A 26,370-nucleotide genomic window follows, 5' to 3' on the forward strand; every position below is an offset into this window, starting at 1 on the left:
GCACTACAACAGCCGCAGCTACAACATAGTTCCGTTTTACTTACTGTACAATGAAAATTATTTATTACACGCCTTTTACGAAACGAAATACAGAGCAACTTATTAGGAAAAAGTCAATGAGATCTCCAGCATATGCAGCTACCTAGCCGTGGATCGTGACGTACATACTGTAATGGAGAATTATTTATTATTATTATTAGTTGTAGCAGTAGCAGTACAAATATTTTTATCCAAGCTTCTTAGAGTGCAGAGTGATACTATATACATATACTGACAACGTGCTCATAAATGTTGCTTTTGCGTCCCATACAATGTTATGTCTATTCTCATCGCATACTTTTCTTATTTAGTTTCACATTCTATACTTTTCTGAGACAAGTCATTAACCGTTCAAGGAGCACGACTGTTGTCAGTGCAGCCAAAACCTGTCATTAATGATAGCCAGAGCCAAAGTTAATGCTAGTTTCAGGTTCAGGGCTGCCCAGGAAGATTTTGATAAATGGAAGTTCATGATAGTCTAATACTGGAGGAGATAATGTCAAAGTGGCCTTCTGAATTAGTGAACCAAACAAGCGGGGTCAGAAATGGAATGGAAATGTCAATTCAATTCATAAGTCAATTCATGACAAACATGAATAAAGATTTCGAAGACATGGCATGTTATGGGCTAAAATATGAGCCTTAGAGGCAACGGAGGTATTTCAGCTCAGAGCAAATGAGAGGCAGGCTAACCTTTTACTGACCTAGAAGGCATGCATGGGGGGCCTGGTTATACCAGAGCTGGCATACAGGATATTCAGTGTAAAGACAGGCAAAATATTAGGCTTCATTGTACTGTCTGTAGCTCAGATCAGTACCTGTTGACACCCTTCTTTGACATCAAAGGTCCTGGGTGTTCTCTTAATTTAGGTAATTTAGGTTTTTGCTAAAAAAGGGGAGTGGAATGTGGACACTAGATTCAAGGCAGGAGTAGTAGTGCCACTATTATGTTCATCAAAAAAAAAAGGCAGATTTCACGAATCACTTCACCTTGGGTAGATTTTATCTTTATACAGTAATATTTTGCAATTAATAGACCATAGAGAAGGAGACAAAGAAACAGTCCTGAGAAAGCACTGTGAGTGACTTTTAAAACTGAAAAATATCTGGTATTGACCACAAATTACAAAATAACACCAGCATGGACCAGAAATCTCACAGATGGGACACAGATTCTGAAGTATGAATAAGTGTGTTTTGAGGCTGAAGAAGAGAGAGAAATTAATTGAAAACATTTTATTTCCTTTGCAAAATCACTTTAGAAAAACAAACGTTAGACACAAACAACATTTTGAAAGAAAATACATAGCATAAAATTAAATACATAAGCACTCTTAATTTTTGTATCAACTACCGAAAGTCATGGTAAAAAGATATAAATATTAAATTATTTATTGAGACTTTTAAAAATGTATTACTGTCATCCCCTGAAGGATGCCGTGTCATCTTTTGTCAGACAGAATGGAGGGAACGGGGGGGGGGGGGGGGGGGGCTTTTGATCTGGAGACAGCAGCATGCATTTGATTAAACAACACCATGACTCCACACATGCGCTGGGTCTTCTTACATGTGGTAAAGGAAAAATCCAACCATATTCAACTTTTTTTGCACTTTTATACTTTCTTCTTGACGATACAGATTTCCCCTGACAGATTCTCTTTGAAACAATAAGAAGCATATTATAGTATAGCATCAAAGGATACCATTTCTGCCAAACTGCCTTTGTTCTCAGACCAACTTTGTGCGTTTTATTTCTTTCCTTCACTTTTTTTTCCCCCAAAGCTGCAAACGAAGAGCATTCATGCCGCCTGCTAGTAAACCTGCAGCCAGGGAGGGACACTTGCATGAGCTCAATACCCACTGAGCACTTACTAAGCTCAGTATACCAATTAGTGTGTACTGGGGTATGAGGAAATACAGACTGTGCCTTTGAAACAATATATATTTTTTAACTAAATATGCTTCCACTCAACTACAAACTGGAACAGATTGGCATTATAAGTTGAAGAGTTTTCGTAGGATTGTAGATGAATATATAAATACACTATATACATCTTTCATAAGCCCTCAGAAACAGATATGCAAGAATGCACATCAAGTTTCATATTTACTCAGCTGTACAAACTACCCTCAGTCCATACCATACCACACCATACACTGCCCCAACGCAAAGACACCCTTACCCCTACCCCAAATATAGCACCCCAACCCTCCTACAAACCTGGCCCTTTCCCCAGCCCCAGTCCCCACACTCAGGACTCTGTTTTCCATGAAAGGACTCTGGGTGAATTACAGTGTCATCAATAAGCATCTTAATTTAGATTTAGGGCAGACTCTACATAAAATAAATGTAAAGATTCATTTCCTAGTTAAAGTTAAAATAATAAATACACAGTTTAAAATAAGGATGTACATTAGGCCTGCCAAGGTTAGATTTTTCTCATTAGATCTGATGGGTAAAATCAACATTTTTTCTTAGTATAGGTGTATGTTTGATGTTCATCAGTATTTATGTTATAATAGGTTGGCCCAGTCAACCTTTTGCATTAGCATATGTCAAAGCTAAACACCACTGGAACTTCGAGACATTTGAAGTACAGTGTTCACTCTAACCTTCAGTATATTTTTACGCTTATCAAATGGACTGTTTTTAGGTAGCTTGTTGAGGTTTTGTGAAATCAGCATTAATTGACATGTGACAAGAAAAAACTAATCCTGACAAGCCTATTTAACAATAATTTCCAAATGAGGAAAAATACTGAGTTCAGAAAATAGCTGTCCCACGAAAAATGGTCTCATATTGAAAGAAAATTATCCTCGTACATGCTTATTTTAAGATTTACCTACAGACTTCTTCAAATATGCCCCATGTGATCCCGGTACTCCCCCACCTTTTATTTTTAATTCCCACTCAGCTCTTCACTTGAGACACACCACAGACACACCACAGACACACCCCCAGTCCTTCAGATACATCGACCGTCATTTCAGCATGTCCCGAGTCCTTTGGACACATTAACCATCATTTCAACATGTCCCCAGATAGTCCAGCTGTCCTTCTGACTCTGTGGTGTGACGCTCCTCCTCCAGAAAATCACATGCTAATGCACTCCTTTACAAATTCAGATCCAGTCCATCTTTCTGCTCCACAGAGGCAAGTCAGAGTGTGCCCTGTCCCCACTCCATGTGTGTGAGATGTGCTGTGTGGGTGTGTGTAATCGGAGCTGTGTTTGAGCATGCGTTTTTTGTGTCTAGACGCTGCGTGGGGACCTTATGGCTGGGGGCTGAGGTTTGCTCCTGCTTTTTCTCCCTCCTCCTCCTCTTCCTCCTGCTCCACCTCCTCCTCCTCCACCTCCTCTTCTTCCTCCTCCTCCTCCTCCTCCTCCCTCTCCCCCTTGCCTCTCACTCTCCGCTTCAGCCGTGTCCCCTTTCTTGCGGTTCCTGCTCCTATGGCGACGCCGGCCCAGCTGCTGACAGTACTGCTCCATCGCACCCTGATAGGAGGCCTGGGCGGAGTGGGCGGGGCTGGGCTGATTCCATTGGTTGGGTCCCCTGGAGCTGATCACGCTCAGCTGCACTGTCACGGCTGTCCAGCGGAAGCCGTGCTCCTCCAGCTGGCAGTGGTACACGCCCGAGTGCCAGGTCTCTGCCCTCCGAATCAGGACACCCCTGTCTATAACAATCAGCTGCTCCCCTGACGTCACCTGGAATAGACAGCCAGCAGCAGTGTATGAGAGTGTGTGTGGGAGTACAAATGTATGTAGGTGGGTTGTGTGTGTGTGTGTGTGTGTGTGGGGGTGGTTGGGTGGGCAGGCATAAGTGTGTGGGATGAGGAATGTGAGGCATGTGGGAGTACAAATGTGTGGGGGTGAGTCATATGTGGAGTGTTGGTGTGGGTAGGTGTAAGTGTGTGTGGGTAGGCATAAGTGTGTGTGTGGATGGGTGTACGTGTGTATGTGTGTGTCACTGTGTGCAGGTGTGTGAGTGAATGTCAGTGTGTGCATGAGTGTGTGTCAGTGCGTGCGTGCATGTGTGCATGTTTATATGGGAGGGCATAAGTGTATGCGCATATGCGGGTGGGCATACATGTGTGTGTGTCAATGCGTGTGTGCATGTGTGCATGTTTATGTGGCATGGCGTACGTGTGTGTGTGTGTCTGTGTGTGCACGTTTATGTGGGAGGGTGTAAGTGTGTATGTGTGTGGGTGGACGTACGTGTGTGTATAAGTGTGTGTGTCAATGCGTGTGTGCATGTGTGCATGTTTATGTGGGATGGCGTACGTGTGTGTGTGTGTCTGTGTGTGCACGTTTATGTGGGAGGGTGTAAGTGTGTATGTGTGTGGGTGGACGTACGTGTGTGCTTAAATGTGTGTGTGCGTGTGTGTGTGCATGTTTATGTGGGAGGGCGTAAGTGTGTATGTGTGTGGGTGGGCGTACGTGTGTGTGTATCAGTGTGTACGTGTGCATACCTCGTGCAGTTTGTGACTGTCCCCTCCGTCCTCTCTGAACCAGGTAACAGCAGCGTGTTGAGACTTGGGCAGACACTCCAGGTATGTGCTGTTTCCCTCGGCAACCACCATCACCCTCTCCTCTGCCTCGACCTGCAGACCAGCTGTAGCACACACATACACACAGACAGTCAGAGACACGTACACACATTAATCAATTTATCTGTTCTCAGGTTTATTTATTATTGGAAGAAAATTTAAGAAAAATACTTTGGCTTCTGACACCCCTTTTGTTCCTAATGGAGTGATTGACAGTGATTGACAGTGATTGATAGGTGACGTGGCGTACCTCCTTGTCTCACACACTGCGTCAGTGGGTCACCAGCATCACCAACTTGCCTTGTGTTCCTCCTGCAAAGAGGCAGAACCAGGGGGATGAGATGCACTGTGTGTATGAGTTCAACGTTAATGAGCAAATGCGTGTGTGTGTGTGTGTGTGTGTGCGTGCACATATGAGTGTGTGTCTGTGTGTATGGGTGTGTCTGTGTGTATGGGTGTGTGTGTGTGTATGGGTGTGTGTGAGTGTGTGTGTGTATGGGTGTGTGCGAGTGTGTGTGTGTGCACATGCATGTGCATGTGTGTGTGTATGGGTGTGTGTGAGTGTGTGTGTGTGCACATGCATGTGCATGTGTGTGTGTGTATGGGTGTGTGTGAGTGTCCTGTCTGACCTGCGTGCGATGGGGATGAAGGGGCTGCAGGCGTGGCCATCCCAGGTGCAGTATGGGTCGCGGGCGAGGCAGCACTCAGCGCAGGCCTGTCCGTAAAGCTCACACTGGAACAGAGCCAGCTGGGCCACGCCCTCCCCGGAGCCCACATACAGCCACTGCTACAGACAGACAAATACAGGGCGTTAGGGTCAAACGCTGCCACTGTTACACACACACAGACAGAGTTAGGGTCAAATGCTGCCACTAGTACATACACACACACACACACACACACAGTGCTAGGCTCTGTTGCTATGTTATGCTTCCTGCTTGTAATCTATTTTAATGTTTTAATGTGCTTCCTTCCCAGGGACTGCAGGTGCTAATTAGCGTCATCGCTAAATCTGGAACAACTAATGTGTTGTGCATGTTCCCTGCTAAATAAACTAATAAACTAACTGACAAACACAGAGCGTTAGAGTCAAACGCTTCCACTGCTACACACACAGAAAAAAAAACTCGTTTTAAATGCGTGCTGTATGTGTGTGAATGACTTCTTTGAAGTGTTACTTTGGCTTCTGTATTTCAAGTCTACTCAGATCACATTGTGTGTTAGAGTCCCTTTTCTGTTTTGCCTGTGTTAGAATGACCTTGGCATTTAATGCGTGTTAGAATCACTTCCGTGATGAATGTGTGTGAGCGATCTCTCTGTTTTGTTGTTGCCGTGGTGATGGGGGGGGGGGGGGCGGCAGCTTGTGTAGCTTCTCTTACCCTTTTCTTAGACAGAGTCATGGCGGTGATGGCTGACCTTCCCTGAGAGGGAACAGAGAGAGAGAGAGAGCAGAGCTTAATCAGATGTTTACGGGGACAGACGCAGCAGTGAGGGTTTATCTGCTGTGAGACTGCAGACATGCATCTGGGCTGTGATTCGCTGAGGAACTGAGATAAAGAGACACACACAGGCACACGAAAGCGGGCCATGAAGGGGACCTAAGGTGGATGAGAAAAAGCCTACTCAAAGAACAGTACAGAAATGACACATGCATGCAGGGTCCCTATTACTGCACTTGGGTGATCGGTTCTGTACTACCTCCCTCTGAAGGTAGTAGAGGACTACTGGCCACTACCTCCAGCAGCAACCTAAGTCTTTGAGTGGCCTTCTGTTGAAAAGAATTTCCCAAAAGAGACAAGACAATTCATAAAAATGCATACAAAAGGCCCCTGGCCTAGATTTATATTTATGGTCTGACAGTTTCTACCCATTAGGTAAGATTGTTTCAACCAGTACCACTGGTCACAGCTGTTGAACCCTTTGTTCAAAATAAGACAAAAAAGAGGAAGTTAGCATCTTAGCTATAGTGAACAAAACAAATTTAGTTCATTGTCAGATGATCTCCTTTTATAATTGTGTAACAATGTTGTATAATTTCCCCTCTCCCAAAACTAGGATGGTTGATTAAGCCTACGAAATCTCAGTCTACACATAGTAGCTGCTCAAGTATTCTGCTTATGCCACATTACCCCTACTTTGGCAGGATAAACTTCACAAACACAGCTCAATAGAAAACAAAATGCCTTTGTACTGTGCCAGTGGCAAGTAGTCTGTGGCTTAGGTCAAGAAAGATAATCTTCCCAAACATAATCCACTGGTCGATGAAATCTAATACAATAGATTCAAGAAAATACTCAGTAGCTCAGTAGTTAGTGAAAGAGACAGAGAGAGAGGGGAGAATTTTAGTTAGTCTCTTCAACTGAAACCGAGAACTGAAAGCAGAGAGGGAGTTTGTGGCAACTGTAAAGTTATGTCCAGAGAAAATAAATGCCTGTGTTGCAACAAATGCAATCACATGCAAGACGTGCTGGCTGGGATATTGCCCCTCTGATTAGAGGGTTTCTGTGCTGGCCAGTGTAACACTCTGCACATGGAAATGTTTTCTCACATGGGCATAATTTGAGAGAAAACCAACCGAGACAAAAAAGGGCCACATGTTGTACCTTAAAGACCTGCAGCTGTTCCAGAGTGACTTCGTGGGTGTGGCCTGGCTGTTTCGGGAGGTGGATGGACTTCAGCACCAGCCCTGAGTCTGCAGGAGAGAGCTATTCTAATAAAGCTATTCTGTGCACATACACTCACTTACACACACTCACTTACTCACTCAAAATCACCCACTGACACGTACCCTCACAGATCCAACACACACACAAACACATACAGACGCACACACATGTTCACTTACGCCCACCTACTCACCAACTCATACATACACCTGCGCATGCAACACTGACACATACACTCACAGATACAACACTCAAACAAACACACACAGACACACTCAAACATTTACTTACCCCCACATACTCAGTCATTGACACATACAACAATCACACAAACACATATATACATACACTCACTCAAACACACTTGTTGATTGCTGGATAAGCATCCTACAGTACTTGTGTCCAGCACACCAGCCCTGAGGTAAGCTCCCCGGTGAGTGCACTAACCTGTGCCGATGAACATGACATCGTACTGGCCGTCCACAGCCTCGACACGGTCCACCAGCAGTCGGGTGAATTTGTACTGCACTCCCACCCTCACCAGAAGAGGGCGCTCTCCAATGGGGTACACCGCCTCCATCATCAGCGGGTGGGTCCGGCTGAAGAAGATGACATCATCGGGATACTCGCGGGTGGAACGGTAGCTGCCATATGTGCTGCTTGGACACTGGAGGGCGACAGTGAGCAGGCAATTTCATCACTCCTTTCTTCAGTTACAGCACATTCAGAGCGCATGAGGGGCAATTCACCTTAATGAGTGAGATTTGAAGCTTCAAAGAGTGATTTTGGGTTCAAGAGGTGAAAGTTCTCCAGCTGCCTACCTAACATGACAAAGTACAGTACTTCAAAGAGCGTAACCCTACAGTCTCATTACACTCAAGGGAGGAAGCATAAAAGCGGATGAATCAATTGATTGTACACTGGCAGTCTGCACAACACGCACAGCTACTTTTTTTGGAACTTTTATGGACTCGTAATGCCTGCCGCGAGCACAAACCACAGCTCCCTCTTTGATTTGGCTAATTTTAGGTCTCATCACTCACTCCTCTCGCTGTGGCTTTCCATGGTTACCAAGTAAACAATTTTCAAAATGAGGAATATGAACGATTTATATGAAGAAAAACAGATTATACAACCACAATCTTTGCCGTACTCAAATTTTTGAATGTATTTCATCAACTATGCATCTAGTCCTGAGTGATACGGAGGGGTGGAATGATCTGTGTATGTGGACTGGGTTAGTGGGGTATGAGCTCAGGCACATCACAGTAGCGGGGGACCTGTGTGCGTGGGTGTGTCTGTGTGTTTGTAAGGAAGCACATGTATGTGTATGTGTGAGTGTATGTGTGTGGGTGTATGTAAGTGTGTGTGTGTGTTTGTATCTATATGTGTGCCTGTGTATGTGTGTGTGTGTTTGTATGTATTTATATATGTGTGTGAATGTGTGTGTAGTGATTTCAGGCATCGCTGGAGTAGTGAGGGTCACTCACCGTGCCCGGTCTGGGGAAGGGTACCCTCCCCGTGAACTCCGCCCACTTGTACTGTGGCCCCTCCTTGTGTGAGAAGTGGCCCTTGAAGGCCCTGACCACGTCCTGCATCCGGTACACGCACACGGCCGAGCCGTTGAGCACGTCGCTGCGGGAGAGAGCGGGGCAGTCGGCCACAGTGAGTCATCAGCGGATCCTGCCCGTCCTTCTCTCTTGCTGGGATGAGGCTTGGCCCGTTCAGCAGGTGAGCTCCAGGATTGTGGTCATGATCCCTGACCACTGATCCGTGTTAACTGACCGATTTGCATTACCGGCTGAATTCTTAGTTCCACCATGTTATTTCAGGTTATGACGAAATACGATATGTTATGATTTGCTTTACTGCATGCTGCAAGTTGTATTTTCCACTGCGTTCTGCATCAGAGACGAGATTGCTTTTTGTATCTTTCACAGCTCAGTGAAGGCTGTCACACTTCCGTTGCTTGGCAGTGTTTGTCAGCTTTATCTGGCCTGTTTTTTGGCCACACAGTGTATGGGTCTGCACCTGGGAGGCCCGAGCCCCCTCCGAATGCTCACCTGGCTGTGGTGAAGAGGCCGTAGATCAGGGGGTTTGTCTTGTCTTTCCCGTGCAGGATGAAGATGTCCTCTAGGAAGGAGATGTGAAAACACAGTGAGCAGCTTCATCCCATGGTGTAGTGTGTGTGCATGCACGTGTGTGTGTGCTCATGTGTGGGTGTGCGTGTGTGTATGTGTGTGCACATGCACGGGTGTGTGTGTGCATGTGTATGTGTGTGCATGTGTGGTGTGTGTGTGCGCGTGTGCATGTGTGCATGTGTGTGTGTGTGTGTGTGTGTGTGTGTGTGTGTGTGCACGTGCGTGTGTATGTGTGTGCGTGTGTATGTGTATGCATGTGTGGTGTGTTTGTGCGCGTGCATGTGTGTGTGTGTGTGCATGTGCGTGTGTATGTGTGCGCGCATGCACGGGTGTGTGTGTGCGTGTGTATGTGTATGCATGTGTGGTGTGTGCGTGTGTGTGTGTATGTGTGTGTGTGTGTGCATGTCTGTGTGCTTGCATGTGTGTGTGAGCATGCATGTCTCCATCTCTCTTTTCTATGTCTGAAAGCTCTTCCTGTGTAGAGAGTGTGTGTGGATATGAGAGGCCTGAGCCTTTAAGCATGGCAGGCGGAGCATTCCTGCATATGAAGCAGTGAGGGGCTGCGCTAGCTGCGTGTGTCAGAGATATCTCTGCCTTTTTAATGTGCCTTTCCCAGCTGCACGGATGACTGGAGAATGCCTAATGAAAACTGGGCAGTAATATCATGTCCCAGCATGGGCAGACCCTACAAGCAGCAAGCCTCCATGACCAATCCCTTTACCACGTCTGTTTCAGGAACAGATTCGCTCCCCTCCCACGGCGACAGGCTCCTTTCCCGCCACGCTGTCACACCGAAAACAATAACCACCTCCCACCACGCACCCCCCTCCCAATCGGGCATCTCGACCCAACGCTCTGGACCCAGCCCGAAACACACCCCCCCCCCCCCCCCCCACTTGTGCTGTACGCTCTATCTCCCCGTCCCGCCGCAGGCATGGAGGGGACGTGCGTACTGAGGGGTTGTTGTGGTTTGGGGCACAATGGGGCGGAACGGCGCTCTCACACGCGCTCCCCTCCCCCACCCCCCGTTTCTCCTGCCTCAGGTGGCCGTGATGAGATCGCCCTGGGAGTCAGCAGGATCTAATCTCATCTCCGCCACCAAGTCCTGACGGAGCTACACGATGCCCTGCACGTCAAGGGTTCTGGGCGCAAAAAAAAAAAAAAAAAAATGTCTGCGCCTTTCTCCTTCCACTCAATCCCCTGTTCATCTCTCATCTCTCTCTGCTACACTCCTCTCATCCTCTCCACTCACTGCTATTTCTTTGTTCCCCCTCTTATTCTTTCCTGCACTCGTCTCTTCCCTCTCTTGGTATCCTATTCTGCTCCAGTTCTCCTTTCAATTATCTTTCTCTCTCCCCTCCTCTAGCTTTACCCTCTCCCTCAGGGGGTCTGGCTGTTTCCATCTCCATGAACAAAAGGATCTGTTCCCCCTGGAGGGAGATATCTTTGTCTCACCTGCTCCCCCCCCCACCTATATCTCTCCCCATCTTATCCCTTCTCCCGCATCAGGAACTGGGTGTTCTCGGAGCTGGGATGAGGGTTCTGTCTGAAACCGCAATCACCCCCCCCTTCCCAAAAAACATTCCAGCAACATCCTGAAGACATTCCAATTCCTCACTGTCCAGCAGTCCAGGCACAGCGATATCTGAACTGTGTGTCTGAACATGTCTGAACTGTGAGACTCGCCTACCCTACCACTACTCCTGTGGCATGACCCTCTCGGACGGGAAGCCAAAGGAAGATTCACAGGAGTCCTAAATTCCAGCGATGTCATTTTCCACACTAAAATTCACTCTCCTCTTCCCCACTCCAACAGACTGAGCTGTACCTCATGATACCATTCATACGGCAGAACCAATGAGAACGCTCTGACTGGCCCTCCTTCACAGCAGGGGCCTGCAGGGGATCATGGGATACAGTGTTTCTGGTCCACCGAGCGAGGAGTAAACACACCTTCAGCTGCATTCTTGTGCAGATGACATCTTTTCAGCAAGATTGTTCCTGCCAGGTTGTGAAATAATGTTTATTCTCTCTCTCGGTCGCCCTGCCTTCCACCTCGTTCGCACCAGCTCGGTGGGGAGGGAATGTTTAGAGCGTCTGCTACTACTGTTTACAGAGACAGATGAGATAACAGGCGAGCCCTGTCTCACCGTAGAACCAGTCATCTCCCGATGCCACGATCCCATCATTCTCTGATACACCATGCCCCATAACAAGTGCTGACAGAGTGAGCCCCAGAAATAAACAATAAACACAGACAGACAACAGTCACACACAACCTGCGATCTTTGCTCTGGCCTCTCTCTCCCCCATGGGAGTTTCTCTCATCACTTACTGTCCCTGGCTTGCTCGCTCACTGGCACCACAACAGTTTTGCAACCTTCTCAGTTTTGACACTCAGGTGCCAGTTTCCAGCGGTCACTCATCAGCTTGCATTTTAACCTGTAAATTCTGGCGCTGCCACTGTGGTGTCCAGTAATGACCAGTAAGATGCAGGTGATAATTGGTGACGCGCACGGGCGGGGTTGGTGCGGCAGTTTGGGCAGATACTCACGCAGCTGGTCGAAATGAGTGTGAAGGCCATCCGCTCCAGGGATGGAGCACACCATGCGGGCCTTCAGGAAGGTGCTCCACTTATTCACCAGACTGCGCTGGCCTCCGATGTCATTCTACAGCACAGAGAAAACACTCGGTACTGTTACACAGATACACACCCAGACATGCTCTCTCTCCCTCACACACACACACACACACTCTCTCTCCCTCACACACACACACACACACGCTCTCTCTCCCTCCCTGACGCTCCCATCGCATTTACATGACTGTTATGAGCTGGATATGAGTAAAGGTGAAGGAGTGTGGGTGGGTGGAGAAGGGGACAGATGGGTGAAGAGAGGACCAGAAGGATGGGTGTATGTGAGAAGGGGAGGTGTGCGGGGGTACAGGTACCTTGCAGACACGTGCCACCCTGGAGTATATCACCTTCCCAGCAGCCCCTTCTGCCTCCTGAGCATGCTCAGTGAAGAATATGTACACCTTGTCATCTGCTGGATTGTCACTCTCAGACACTGAGGCCACCTTCACAAACTGAGCATCTATGAGGAAGATTAATCAGGAAGGGGCCAGAGACAGCAAGAGAGAACAAAATATCTTAATTTTGTAGGATAGTGAGACTCCAGTGGATGCAGAAGGGGAATGTGGCGACGCAGTTCCTCACCTTGCAGCCAGGTGGAGTCGTACTGCTCAGTGCGGATGACGTGACGGGTACCCAGGCTGCGGAAAATGGCTGAGTCCCGACTCATGAAGTCAGAGGAGATTCCAGCATACAGCTCCCCATCTGCAACACAGAGGGGATGGAGGACGCAGGTACATGCGCGCACACACACACACACACACACACGCACACACACATGCACACACATGCGCGCGCGCACACACACACAGTCATTAGTGTAAAAACTGTCACATTGTACCCATACAGAATACTGTATACAGACACTATATACACACACACACGTACACGTTATGCACACACTGCTGTCTTACCAATGATGGCTGTGGCTGTCCTCTGGTGGGGGTCAAACGGACACTTCCCCTTCCCACACTCTGTCTGTTCATGCAACAGCACCGGCCTTTCACCCTGCGGGACGAAGACACAGATCAGACAGACACATCAGAGAGGATACACACACACACACATTTAATCCATTTATGGACACGTCATAAAGAGAAGACACACATATAAACACATTCATATATTTAGTCACAAAAGACACACACAGACACAAGAAAAAAATGCATACATATACACACACATACTCTCAGGCACACTATATATACATGCATATGAAGACAGAGAGTGACAGACAGATGGGTTAGAAACCAGACACACAGACACAGACAGATGAACACACAGCAGTATATGAAATAAAACAGCTGATTTCAAAAGGTCATTTTTAATGACTAGCAGGGACATGTGGGTTCTATGTTTTACTCAAATGGAACAAAAAACATAAGACACAGACTCAAAGGTTCCTTCCCCGAATTTCCAACGGAAAACCTTAACTCCTACTCCACACAGGACAGAAAGAGATCACTCAGGCAGACGTCTGTTGCAGACCTCAGTTTGGGGCAGTAAAAACACTGTCTTACCATCAGACCATTCCTGTCAGTCATGCTGTGGGTTCTGACCAATGTCTTATTGTTTCAGAAAATACACACAAAGATATTTATGGAGAGAACAGGAGAGCCCAGGGACTAGATACATACCTGCATATATGACTACCACTAACCAACACAATTAGCATAAAACAAACACGTATGATGAGTAAGCCCAGAAAAGTCCCCACATCCCTCTTTTTTCCCCCACTCTCTTTTTCTTTCTCTGTTCTTTTCATTTTCAAAGCACGTTGACATTGCATAGCAACGGAAGCAGATAGCAGTTATCAATAACAGACAGCAAATTATGTCGTAAATGCGATTGTAGGTGGTCATAAGAGTAAACTAATATAATGTAACTGTAAAAACATAACATTTTCGGATTACAGCAATAACATGATTAATAATACTCTTAGCAATAACAATAGCAAGTAATAGTGAACCATGTGAGCCATATGAACCATGTGAGAAATAATCATGCTACTGAAATCATTTATACACCGTTGTTAATTGTTTTCTCAGGGGCTAACAGAAATTTGGGAAACTTGCTTTCTACATTCCTTTCTCTCCCGTTTCCCGTAATTTACAGGCATGGACATGTTGTTTACATGAATTAATTTAAAATTAAAGTAAAAATAGTTTTTAATTAAAAATGAACAATATTCGTGTTAATAACTAACAATTGTAATACAGATTAAGTTATCCCCAAAAGCTGTAAATATTCCTACATCCCTATCCCCACCTCCAGACTAATATAGTGTCATTCCATTTCTCTCTCTCTCTCTCTCTAAGTCCTCAACTCATCTCAACAGTTCAAGGCAACTTCAATGGCATGAAATGAAAGCGCGCAACAACGCAATAAAATAATTGTTCAGAGTGCACTAAAACTGCAGTGTATGCAACAGTAACGCGAACATTTAGTGCTCCTTTTTCTCTCCCTTCCTGGCCCCCTCCCTCTATTCTCAAATTGGTGTGTCATGCACACTTTATATACCGGGTTCATTCGGCTGATCCCTTTCCCCCGGGGACTCACATTAATTGGGTATTAGCCACAATCTCTTTAAGAAAAAGGCAAAGAGTGTGAAATGCAATCTGCGGCGGCGCTCGCCGTTCAAAGCTCCACGTCCTCTCTGTCTCTGTTCATCCGCCTGAGGGCTTTGTGGGCTTATCACAGACAAAGCCACTCAGACCACAGAGGAGACGCACGGGGAGTGCTCTCGGATTGAGCCGTCGCTTGAAGCCGGCGCACTGTGTGCGGCCGTGAGGAGCGTGCTCATGATGAAATGCGGTGTCGTGCATTCTGTGCTAGTTTTCCTGTCCCCAAAAGTATGGTCTGCGCTTTTTTATCCGCCTCGCTAAGTGTATTCCCGTGTGAATCCGCCAGTTGGGAAAGTTTACTCGCCTTTCCCTGGAGATTTTTACTCTTCGTTTTACCTACTGTTTTTCAGCGCGTCTCCGGAAAACCCCTGGGGTTTTGGTTGAGCTTTCTGAGATTTTCCTGCGACGATTCGCTTAAAATAGACAGCTCAACGTCTTTGAGACTAAACAGAGCGCATTGTATTTTAGCAGCTGCATTTGTTGACTTATGTTTATCAACATCTGCTTGCATGACCGAACATTAACCAAGCTCCGTCATTTTCTGTGTTTATTTTTTAATCGCGTCCACTTCCCTTAAATACACGTTACGCTGAATACTGAAGTCATTAGGGTTTTTAACGTAATACTGTTGTGATGAAATACTTTTACCTTAAATACCTTTACCCAAGGGCGTAGTTTTGGTCTCAACATTGGTAGGGACACAACAACCGAGGGGACATTGGAATTATGTAATATGACTTCACTCCAAAGATAATGCGAACGAGTTCGCTCAAATATTGGCAGGGACATGTCCCTACCGTTCATATCCAAAATGACGCCCTTGCCTTTACCCCAAGGTTTCACCTACTATAGTAGGATGGAAATTTCTCACGGTGGACTGAATTAAAAAAAAAAATTAGATCGGATCTCAGACTGCTTGAGACTTGGAGTCAATCTGAAGATCGTGCAGCGGTGTGATGTCCCGAGACTGCACCTGTCTGCTATCACTGTGTACTGACGGCAGGTGATTGTGTAAGAGTACAGGGGAAGGAGCGTACCCTCGTGAAGATGGTGGTAGGGATGAACGCACAGCGGGGGTTGAAGGCTCCTGTCCCGCAGACGTACAGGTGGGTGTGGTTATAGGGTTCCAGCACCCGCAGGAAGTTAGCACATTCCCACTGTAACGAGACAAGAAGTTAACACACATTCATGACACAGTTTCTCACTGGTGGTGTGTCCCAGGCTGAATTCAGAACCACCCCCTCTCTCCCATCCCTTTCACTGCCTTCTCATTGAGGGCATATTCTGACGTCAATGAATGGTGCATCTGTGAATAGCACGGGCAGGGTGGAAGGCAGGATTTTTAAAATGTCCACTTTGGGATATCCTCCTTCCTTATTCAGTGCCTAGCAACAATGACATATTATGATACAACTGTTGGAGGGGAAAGTGCTGCTCAATGAGTTGACATGTTTGGTTGCAGGCATCTTAAGAGAAAAAATGTTCACCTATGCAGAAAATAAACAGAAGTTATCTCACGCCTGTTATTAGACAGTACTTCATCTGTGTGTGTGTGTGTGTGTGTGTGTGAGCGCGCACGCGCGTGTGTGTGTGTGTGTGTGTGTGTGCGTGTGTATGTATGTGCGTGTGTGTGTGTGTGTGTGTGTGTGTGAGAGAGAGAGAGAGAGAGAGAGAGAGAGAGAATCTGTGTGGGCGGTGGGAGCACACCCATATTCACTTACCTCAGGATCCTTCCCAGCCATCAGACACTGTTGGATCTGGTCTGGGTTGGCTGGCCAATAGAGCTGAAACAAGAACATTAGCAGGTAAAACTCACACACATTAAACATAAACACATAGATACATATACATACATCACACACAGACACATAGATGTGCTCATATAACTGTCAGCACTAATTATATGTGCCAACGCCCCTTGTCTCGAGTGGTTTAAGAGGTATGAGCAGTTTCAACAGAAGAGTGCTGTGCAAGCTGAAAATATCATTTAAACACAAAGTGCCAGCTCAACTAAAAGTTATTATTCAGAATTACTTTTCTAAAAAAACATGGAACACTGGTTGTAATTTAAAACTTATAATACTGACCTAACCAATCACAATTCAGCTTACAGAGCAGTGCTGATTTAGTGGTTCAGTCTTAAAGACTCAATCCACAGTGCGGTTTTAGGACAGATATGAGTTTGGGTAACGATTTTCCACTTTAATATATGAGGCTTCAAAAGGCAGAGGCAAGTGGAAAGTGACACTGCTTCTCTACCATTACATTACTGTCATTTAGCAGACATTCTTGTCCAGAGCGACTTACATAGGGTACAATTTTATCCATTTATACAGCTGGAGATTTACTGAGGCAAGTGCTCCAGCAGGAAATCAAACCAGCAACCTTTCAGTTTTGAGCTCTGCTCCCTGCCCCTATGCCACACTGCTGCCCGTAACAGTGCCAGACACCTCATTCCATCAGTAAGGAACGAGCAGTTCTCTCTCATCTCTCACGATGTCACACTGGGAGGAAATAACTGATAACGATAACGAGGAAGCAGAGAGGAAGCAGGCAATCTGAGAATCAAACCGGGGGGGAGGGGGGGGGGCATGAACACAGCATGCCTCTTCAGTTAATCAGCTCCCAGAAGAATCCGCTCCTTGTGATTCATTGCATAGGTTAATTGTTACTGTCACTGTTGCCCTCATTAACAACTGTGGATACAATATCATTTCATCCAATAATACTTCCCCTATGGAAGTTTTTGTTGTAACTGCTGATATATTACAATCATGGGCCAAAGATGCTGGAGCCCTGGTAGTTTTTGTTAAGATTTTCATACGTCTTCCTTTTACTTTTCTGTCACTTCAGAAGAATGACCATGAAACCACAAAGGTCAGTGGTTTGTAGTGAATACTCTTAACAAACGTGGCGGGGATACTTCAGGGCTATACTTTCTGGGTTGCACTCTTATTGTGTGCTGTACCCATAGGTCATATGGTGTGGCTGTCACACTTACAAAGAGCACCATGCTGGATTTTCCAGCATCCTGGATTTCTTAAAAAAACACTTAAATAGCATCTGCCACTTGTACATTTGGCATATCTGTATGGGACATTCAATAATTGGGTCATTGAAATCTCCACTTCAACACATATTCACAGATTGTTTCTACCGCCAACAAAGCATCCACCATAAACCAATCAACTTGCACTGTTTATCCATAACATGCAAATTAGGTTTAAAATAACAAACAATGGTCTGAGCAGAATGAAATTTGATCCGCACTGACCACACCACACACTGAAACATGTTTCCAAACTACATGGTGATGGATAGCCGACATGCGCCTCTATATTTGACCACTTTTGGCATTTGTTGTCGATATCACACGAGGAGAGTACTAGATGGTGAGAAAAGGTAAGGGACGTGAGAGAGATGGAGAAAGCAAGCAGGGATCAGGAGAGGACAGCGGGAGAGAGGGAGAAGGAGGTGAGAGAAAGAGAGAGGGAAGGAGTCACAGTGAGCCAGGGGAGAGAGGGAGGGAGACGGGCAGCGAGAGGCGAAGTTGCGCCGTGTGATGTGGGTTGCTGATGAGAGACTCAAAGGCCAGGAATGCGAGGCGGTGGTTGGGGTGGGAAGATAATGAAAGGAGAGCCTCAGTAATTAGGCTGCCGAGCGGTGAGGAGTCATCCAAATCCGCAGTCTATTCCTGTACCCCTGTCCTGCGTGCGGCAGCCTCCCCAATCTGATCGCTAATCCATAGCTCATCTGAATTCTGCCCCATGGTTCACCCGCTCAGAGATCTGTTAGCATCACTTTTAGGCAAACAGCAGGGGGGGGGGGGGGGGGGTGAGAGGCGGACATGAAGAAGTGAAGGGGAGAGCAAAATAGAGGAGGGGGGCGTCAGACAGGGGAAGGAAGGAGAAGGCAAGAGGGCAGGAGAATTGGAGGGTGAGAAGGGATTGCTCGTTATTGCAGTGGGGGTCCAGCTCCCTCATTACACTCATTTCCACCAATTTGAGCCCAATTACTGCAGCCACTGAGGGGAGGGCTTATCTAGGATCTGCCTCGGCTCTTCCCCCTCTCCCTTCCTCCTCTGCTTTTACTCTCGAACCCCCCCCCCCATCGCACACACACTCTCCTCCTTGCCTTCATCCCCTCCCTCTCCTTGATCCTCTCTCTCTATCTTTGGCTTTTATTATCAGTATTATTTTCCCTCTGCCTGTCTGTCTCCCTCTCAAGTCTCTGAATGCACACGAGGTTCGTTTGCACAAGGCCGTGTGTCACAGAATAACTTATCAAGTGTCAGACAGCCCCCGTATCTAATCCAGTGTGTAACAGCTGTCACAGCCTGAGTGAGCAGTTTATCATTCCTATCGTTCAGAATCCTCCTCTGTCATTTCCAAGTGTGACTGTTTTAATGTTTAAAGTGTTACAGTGTTAACTTCTCGGCTTTATGTCTGTGCAACTGCAGTCTAATAACGCAGAACCCCAGGGTTCAGCGTCTGCGCGTACAGCGTGTTCTCTGTGTGCAAGCGCATCGTGCGTTTGGGTCACTGAGCGAGACACCACCGCTGGGGAAGAAGGCTGCTTCAGTTCTGAGTTAATTAATTACCGTGCTGAATGATTACAGTTGCTTTGAAATCGTAATGATTTTTTAAACAGTCATGCGGATTTTCGTTTGTGTAATTTCAATGTTTTGTGAATCGCATTGCTGTTAATTAATGACTGCATACTGTGCATGTACTCTTTCATGTTTTAACATTGCATGAATTGGCATGTAATTCATACAAACATGTTGTTTGAATTTGTATAAAAAATGAATGAGGCTGGGTGTTAATCTATTTTTCTCAAGACTGGCTTCTTTCCCTCATTAAAATCATTGTTATATGGTTATAACCAGTTACATGGTTTTTCGGTGATTCTGTTCCTTCAGCTTTGTGGTATTACAGTGCACTACATCTCTGAAGCAATGTGGTGCTGTAGTGACACTGATTCTGCTCCAATAATTGCAATAACCGCATTTCAGCTTGGGCGCAAACGGTGGGGAGATCGTGCCAGCGTGTGAGTGCGGACCCCCCGGCAGCCTCACCTGGCGCGGCCTTTGCGTGATGTCATCCAGGCTGGTGACCAGCAGGTGGTCCTTCATGGCGCCGTAGAGGCGGCGGGAGTCTTCGTCCGGGAGCAGAGCGTAGAGCTCCCCCGCAGAGAGAGGCAGGGCCAGCAGCCTCCCGTTCCGCACCAGCTCTGGGACGAGACAGATGACGGGGGGCTTATTAATATTCATATTGGGCATGGATATATCTGCTGTGCGTGATAACCCGTCGCTGCCAAGGAATGCCGGAGAGGAATCACTGAATTGGAAGGAAAAAGAAGGGGGGGGGGGGGGGTGAGACAATGGGGGATATTCTCCTCCTCAGTGACGGACAGCAGCAGCAGAATGCGAAGGCTGACACCATCTGCGGCTTCACCCACATTTTCATACTCTAAAATTATATTCTGCCACTGCCTCCGTCCCTACGGCCAGCGCAGGCGGGGAGGGCGATCTGTACATGACTGAGAAAATCTGCCTGGACTGCTAGGAGAGTTAGGCGTGAACAGACGTCTCCTCTGATTCCACTCGCAGAGATTTGGTCGGCCGTCACCTGACAGCTTTTGATGAGCAAGCCAATCAGAGAACAGGAGGGTATGACTTATGTCTCATTGGAGCTTCTGCGTGAAGGATATGTAGCAACAGGAAAGGCAGGACCATCGGCCTTCCCGATGCAAAAGTAAAGGGAAGGCACAGTGAACAGCAAACAAAAAACATAAAAATCAATCACAGCAATCATAAATTTCATGGCTTTTATAAAGATGCTCAAATACAAACATAAGAACATATCTACGCTCTTGTGTTTGTGTGTGTGTGTGTGTGTGTGTGCGTGTGTACATGTAGGCACACATGTATATGTGTCAGTCAACATTCTATTTGACTGAAATTCTAATTCAGCATAATATTCTAGTGTAATTGATCCAATCTCTTACCCTCTACTACATGTCTTACCTGTCCCACATTGCTGGAACATTGGAACATACATCATAAACAGCTGTAAATAGATTATATAGTATCATTGGAATGTTTTCACTAAATGACCTGATAAAATGTCTCACGTAACCAAACAGTCTATTCAGCAATCCATGATTACATTACATGTGATTTTTCATGAAATAACATTGTACACTTTTGAAAGAGGACTTAAATCTCATTGGGACTTGTTTAAATTCATCACGGCCACATGCACACGTACTAACATTCACATAGAAACTAAGAAAAACACACATACACATTTTTTTTACATTTATCAGACACTCTTATCCACAGAAACTTACATTGGTTGCAGTATTTCCTTTAACAATGTTATCAATTTATACAGTTGGATATTTTCTGAGGCAATTGTGGGTTAAGTTCCTTGCCATCCCAAAATGGGACGTCCCTGGGTGGGCTCGAACCACCAACCTTTCGGTTAACAGCCGAACGCGCTAACCGATTGCACCACAGAGACAAGACAACACACTCACACACGCAGACACAGAACACTATCACCAGCAGATCCTCCAACATGATAGAAGTTGTGTGGTCTCACCCCTCTATCGGTATCCTGAGCATTTTAGGGTGAGCCTCGGGCAGGGGCCTGTGCCCCTTTGTCGGTTGGCCTCAGCTGCCTGGCACCAGCTGGGTCCGGGTGAGAAAGAGGCGTATTTTTAGCTCCAAAACCAGCAGAGTTCAGTGAACATTAGATTACCACAGTCATGAGGTGCCATTGATGTGCGCATATGTGATTAACTTAGAGCAAATGTGTGGCGTGTGATACAGCTAACGGCATTCCTGAATCAGGAGGGGAGGGCGGCCCAGCAGAAGGACACACACAAACACAGAGTTTTAAAGAAAAGTTGCACTCACCATGCGCACGCACTGCGTGTGTGTGTGTGTGTGTGTCTGTGTTTGTGTTTGTGTGTGTATGTGGTTAGAGTAGGGAGTCAGGCAAAGTGCCCCTTCATTGAGTGGTGCATGTTGTGTGGCAGGGTAGCTGGTTCCCAGGGGATGACTCAGTTTGGAACGCCGCTGGAAGAACCAAACACACTTCCTGTGGAAATGAGGTTATCACTTCAGCCATTTCAGCTGCTCAATTAGTGAGGAAGGTCTGGGGCAGTCTGAGAAACAGATCCACAAATACTCGCCCTACATAAAACAAACACACGCTTTTGTGCACACAAACACCTTGTATACATATACATGTCTGTGCATGTGCTCACGTTGTGCCTGGATTCCCTCGGCAGTCAGCCAGTCACACGCGGACATTAGGTCTGCTTGGCCTTTGACACACATAAATATGACCATAAATCATAATTAAATCTGTCGCATACCTCAAATAGAGGCATTCATCCAAAAGTGGCAGTGCCCCCTCTAGGCCAGAGCTGGTCATACGAGGCCCACTTCGCACAGGGACATAGATCCCCAAGGTGAAACTGAAGAAGCAGGTAGAGGTTTGATAACCAAATAAACAATTTCTTTTTGCAAACAAGAGCACCCTTGAATATGTCTTTTTGTTTCATAGCTGATACAGTGCTAATAATAATAAATGGACCAACACCCTTCTTAAAAGAGCACAACCTGCACCTGCAGTTTAACACAGTCAATAAAAAATGAGTGCTTGAAGTTCAAAAATACCCCTCTCCTGAAAGAGTGGACTCAGGACAATCATCAGTTTACATACATACACTGAAATATGTGCAAACACACACACTCATTCAAGCTACCTTACGTGCACCCACACACACACACAGCTTCTCAAAAACACACCCTCCTAAACAAACGCACGCGTGCACTTCCTCACGTACAAAAAGAGGCCGCACGTTACCCCCGTCCCGGGATGGCTGCACTGGGCTCCTGTCCATGTCAGGATTGATTTAAAATTGTTTTCACTTGCCTTTAAAGAACAAAAAGGACAGTCACCAGAATATACGGCTGGCGCGGTTATTCAGCGGGAGCCAAAAGGAGCACCTAGATCTGCCAGTGTGGCCTGCAGTCCAGAGATAGCCAAAAACAAGAGAGCACTCTCACCCTGCAGCCTCCGTATATCAAAGATCCTCCCTAAATCACTGCTTTAAAATCACATCTGAGGACCCATTCGTCAGGATGGTCTATTCTCAAGCCCAACGTGTCGATGCTGATGCATATTGCCATCAAAAAAAGAGAAGAAAGAGCCTTGACCAGCCCTGCAGGTGTCTCTCCCACCTTCGACCACACATGCCGAGCGCCCAAAGACCCGAGGATTCCCGAACCTGAGAGACTGCTGCCGCTACGGAGCCAAGTGAGCTTCACTAAGGATCTTACACTTACTTTCACAGTAGTAGGTGTGCACATTTAAAACCACTTTTTCTCTTTTAATAGGAAAGCACACAAGCTAATTTGAAAGGCTTCGTTGGGTTCTTAAACCAGCTTCATGCTGTCTCGCTTTATTGACCCTCTTGCAAAATCAAGTTCCAAGTGGCTCAGTCAGCAAGGTGGTCCTCTTGAGTGCTGGCTGAGCCCTATGGCCTGGGTTTGATCCTGACCAGCTGTTTAGATGATGGGACACCTGACACCCACATCACTGTGGTGCCCTGTTGTAATGCATGGTTTGAAAAATACTTTCCTGTTGCACACAAGTGTATCAGAGGATTACACTTGCCTTGCTTTGCTATTCCTGTAAATCCACAAAAGCTGTTATGGTGAGATGAGCCAAATGAACAGTTGGTGATTCCAAACATGGTTGCATAAAGGGGAATAAGGGAAAAATTTATATCTGAGAATTATGTTTCTGTCACTGTTTTTTGTCATCCTTTAAGAATTGTTCTTAATTCACTGAAACCTTTAAAAGGTTTGATATTTTTCTCTCCTTAGCTGTTCTGTAGCATGTTGTGTGAAATTTGGTATTAATATCTGTTTTAGCATTTTAATAGGAAGAAGAGACAACCTGCTTCACAGTGCATTCTAGGGAATGGAGGCATAAAAAAATCAATTAAGAAGATGCGTCCACAGTTTGATTTGAAAAATAATGAACATTTCAATAAAGAGCAAATGCGTTAAATTGTTCAGGACATCCATTTGTATATACTTTTGAAAGCTCATGTAAAAATCAGGAAAAAATTATGAAAAATGTACACGTATATATGTCCATACCTTTACAGCTACATTAAAGAAAATATTGTAAAATGACAAATACTATTAAACATACATTACAAGCAAGGAATAAAATCAGTGATAACTTACATACATATTTTTACACACACACAGACACTCACACACACACTCACACACACACACACACACCTCTCTTCTCTACAGGACCGCACTGAGACTGTGCCCCATAACACCGTCAGTCTTGGTGGCGGCTCCCTGGCTTAGTGTTGGAATTAAGGAGCCAGATCATACAGAGCTGATACATCAGCATTACTGAGCTGCCGACTGTCTGAGGAGGGGGAAGGAGAGATGGGGGGGGGGGGGGGGCACAAAGGAAGGGAACGAGGAGCGAGGAGAGAGAAGACGGGGGAGAGAGAGGGTGCGCAGGTACGCCCCCGCTGGGCAGGTGAGCTCCTACCTTTGTGGCTGAACTGCAGGCGTGGCTGTGAGGCTCTCCAGGCTCCCGTCAGACCGCCCTCCAGATGGGCCAGCAGGAGCAGAAGTCCCAGCGTCCACATGGCCGCCAGCATACACCACAAAATTCCCGAGCCCCTGTGGTCCCCGACACCCCGGAGGGCAGCAGCACTGCCCGCACTCTCTGTGTGTTCACACTGTTCTCCTCCTCCTCCTCCACGGGGGGGTTCCTCACACACGGCCACCGGTCCTGTGCTCCGATCTCTCTCTCCTCTCCTCTTCCCTCCAGTTCTCAGCTCCCTCCTGTCTGCTCTTCTCTTTTGATGTCTCCTCTGTCTTCTCTTTCCCTTTTCTCCAGCTCTCTCCTCTCCTGATCTGATGTCTCTCTCTCTCTCTTTCTCTCGGGCTATGAGGTGGATTTCTGTGACGCTCCACTTGAGAGAGAGAGAGAGGAGCAGAAATCCCAAATCACAGAGCCCGCCCCATACACACTCCTTCTCTCTGTCTCTCTCCCTCTCTCTCTTGCGCTCTCTCCCTCCCTCTCTCTCTCTCCCTCTCAAAGAGCTAATGCCAGCTACAGAAGCACAAGAACAAGACAACTCCCTCTTCTACAGAAAAAAAATGTTCAAAGAAAAGTGAACACACCATCAGACACAGCTGCTGAAAGCTTTTCATGTCACCCCCAATCTCTCTCTGCTGCGCCCCCACTCTGTTTGACCCCCCCCCCCCCCCATACCTTCAGATTGTGTGTGGCAGCTTTTACAGTGAAGTGCTTTTTGAACAATCGCAGCTCACCATTTTGCGTCTTCCCACTCTGAGCCCCTACACATCTCCCCCTATAGTCAGCCATGGAGATGAACTATGAATGAAATAATGGCTGCCGTTATATTCATTAATTGGCTGAAAAGATGAGGCAAGATGAAGTAGTACACAACACAATGTAAAGGAACAGGTGAGTGCACACTGCCCTCTGCTGGCTGCTATGGGTGGCAAAATCCACACAGCCAACAGGAAGATTGTGGTTTAGCTAATTAGGGTACGTTGGAGGGGAGAAGAAGGGAGTGGTGGGTTGGTGGATTGTGGGTGGAGGCATCATCAGTGCTGTAAAACCAAAATGTAGACCAATATAAAGTCTGTGCCAGACATTTTGTTTCTAAAACAAACAACACGTGTGAGCTGTTGTCACCATTACTTAAACAGTAGCAGTTTGTTCTGGAGTTCAAAATGATTTTATTGGGCTATGAATTGACACTGTTTGAGAATAACAGCTGATTCGATACGGGAGTCTAAGGAATGAAACAGAATGGAATGAATATGGATATGAAGAGGTGGACAGCATATTTATGAAAAAGCGAAAAACTCACAGAAGTATGTTCTTAAGATCTGAAAACTCTTTTTCTATTGCTGCTATCACTGTAACTCTTTCAACAACTCCTGTGTCATTATTATAAAGATTTAAAATTGATTGTGTGTCACAATTTGGGGTGAAAGCATAATTTTAAATCATAAAACACAAATTTTCCATGGTGAAACCAGGCCATTCATCCCAGCCAGGCTTGTCGTTTTGCCTGTATTCTAGTGTGTATCTGGGACTGTGTAAATCCTGGCCTTCAACACTCTATGGGTTTCTGCTTACACAATGAATTCTGGTAAACTATTCAGCGAATTAACTCTGAGAAAATACTTGGTAGTTTCAGGGAGAAATTTCCTTTTAACTAACTCCTTTCACTCTCTCTTTTACTCAGTCTGTCTTACTCCAGTCGCTGCTCTGGAGACTGGCTTTCTTGGGTGGGTCTCCTGTTGTTTTAGGATGTGGCTGTCGTGGCCTCTGCCAAGGGTGGCGTCCCTCAGGTTTTTTAGCAGAGGTCCAGACACCTTCCTAACGCAGATGCATGTGGATGTATGGGTGACTGTGTGTCAGGGTGGGGTTGTGGTCCAGCTGAACACTAAGCATGAGGTCATGTCACTGTTGATTTTCTTGGTGTGCTGTGAGATGCCTGCTGTGGGCAGTAGAGTGGTGCTCACAGCGCTATAGGAAGCTAACATGTAGCCTCCTCTGCTACTCTCTCCTTGCTGAGTTGGCACGATGGTCCCTTGCATGTGGGGGTCATTGATTCC

At 46.3% G+C, this 26,370-nt stretch overlaps 1 protein-coding gene and 1 non-coding gene across 2 annotated transcripts; both read right to left on the minus strand.

The window, feature by feature from the left end:
- Positions 1 to 1,525: 1,525 nt before the first annotated feature.
- sema3h (sema domain, immunoglobulin domain (Ig), short basic domain, secreted, (semaphorin) 3H) lies at positions 1,526 to 24,569 on the minus strand. Its single transcript, XM_036533301.1, has 17 exons — positions 24,257 to 24,569; positions 19,729 to 19,883; positions 16,373 to 16,435; positions 15,689 to 15,808; positions 12,942 to 13,035; positions 12,613 to 12,732; positions 12,345 to 12,490; positions 11,947 to 12,061; positions 9,315 to 9,384; positions 8,742 to 8,886; positions 7,699 to 7,918; positions 7,189 to 7,277; positions 5,965 to 6,006; positions 5,215 to 5,372; positions 4,836 to 4,897; positions 4,508 to 4,650; positions 1,526 to 3,743 (listed from the first exon to the last, which is right to left on the minus strand). The coding sequence occupies exons 1-17, from the start codon at positions 24,366 to 24,368 to the stop codon at positions 3,291 to 3,293; spliced, it is 2,307 nt and encodes a 768-aa protein (XP_036389194.1). The 5' UTR covers positions 24,369 to 24,569; the 3' UTR covers positions 1,526 to 3,290.
- trnan-guu lies at positions 21,105 to 21,178 on the minus strand. The gene has a single exon. It is a non-coding gene; the product is annotated as a tRNA-Asn (tRNA).
- Positions 24,570 to 26,370: the final 1,801 nt, after the last annotated feature.

Source organism: Megalops cyprinoides, chromosome 7 (assembly GCF_013368585.1).
Source record: "Megalops cyprinoides isolate fMegCyp1 chromosome 7, fMegCyp1.pri, whole genome shotgun sequence".
Classification (NCBI taxonomy): Eukaryota; Metazoa; Chordata; class Actinopteri; order Elopiformes; family Megalopidae; genus Megalops; species Megalops cyprinoides.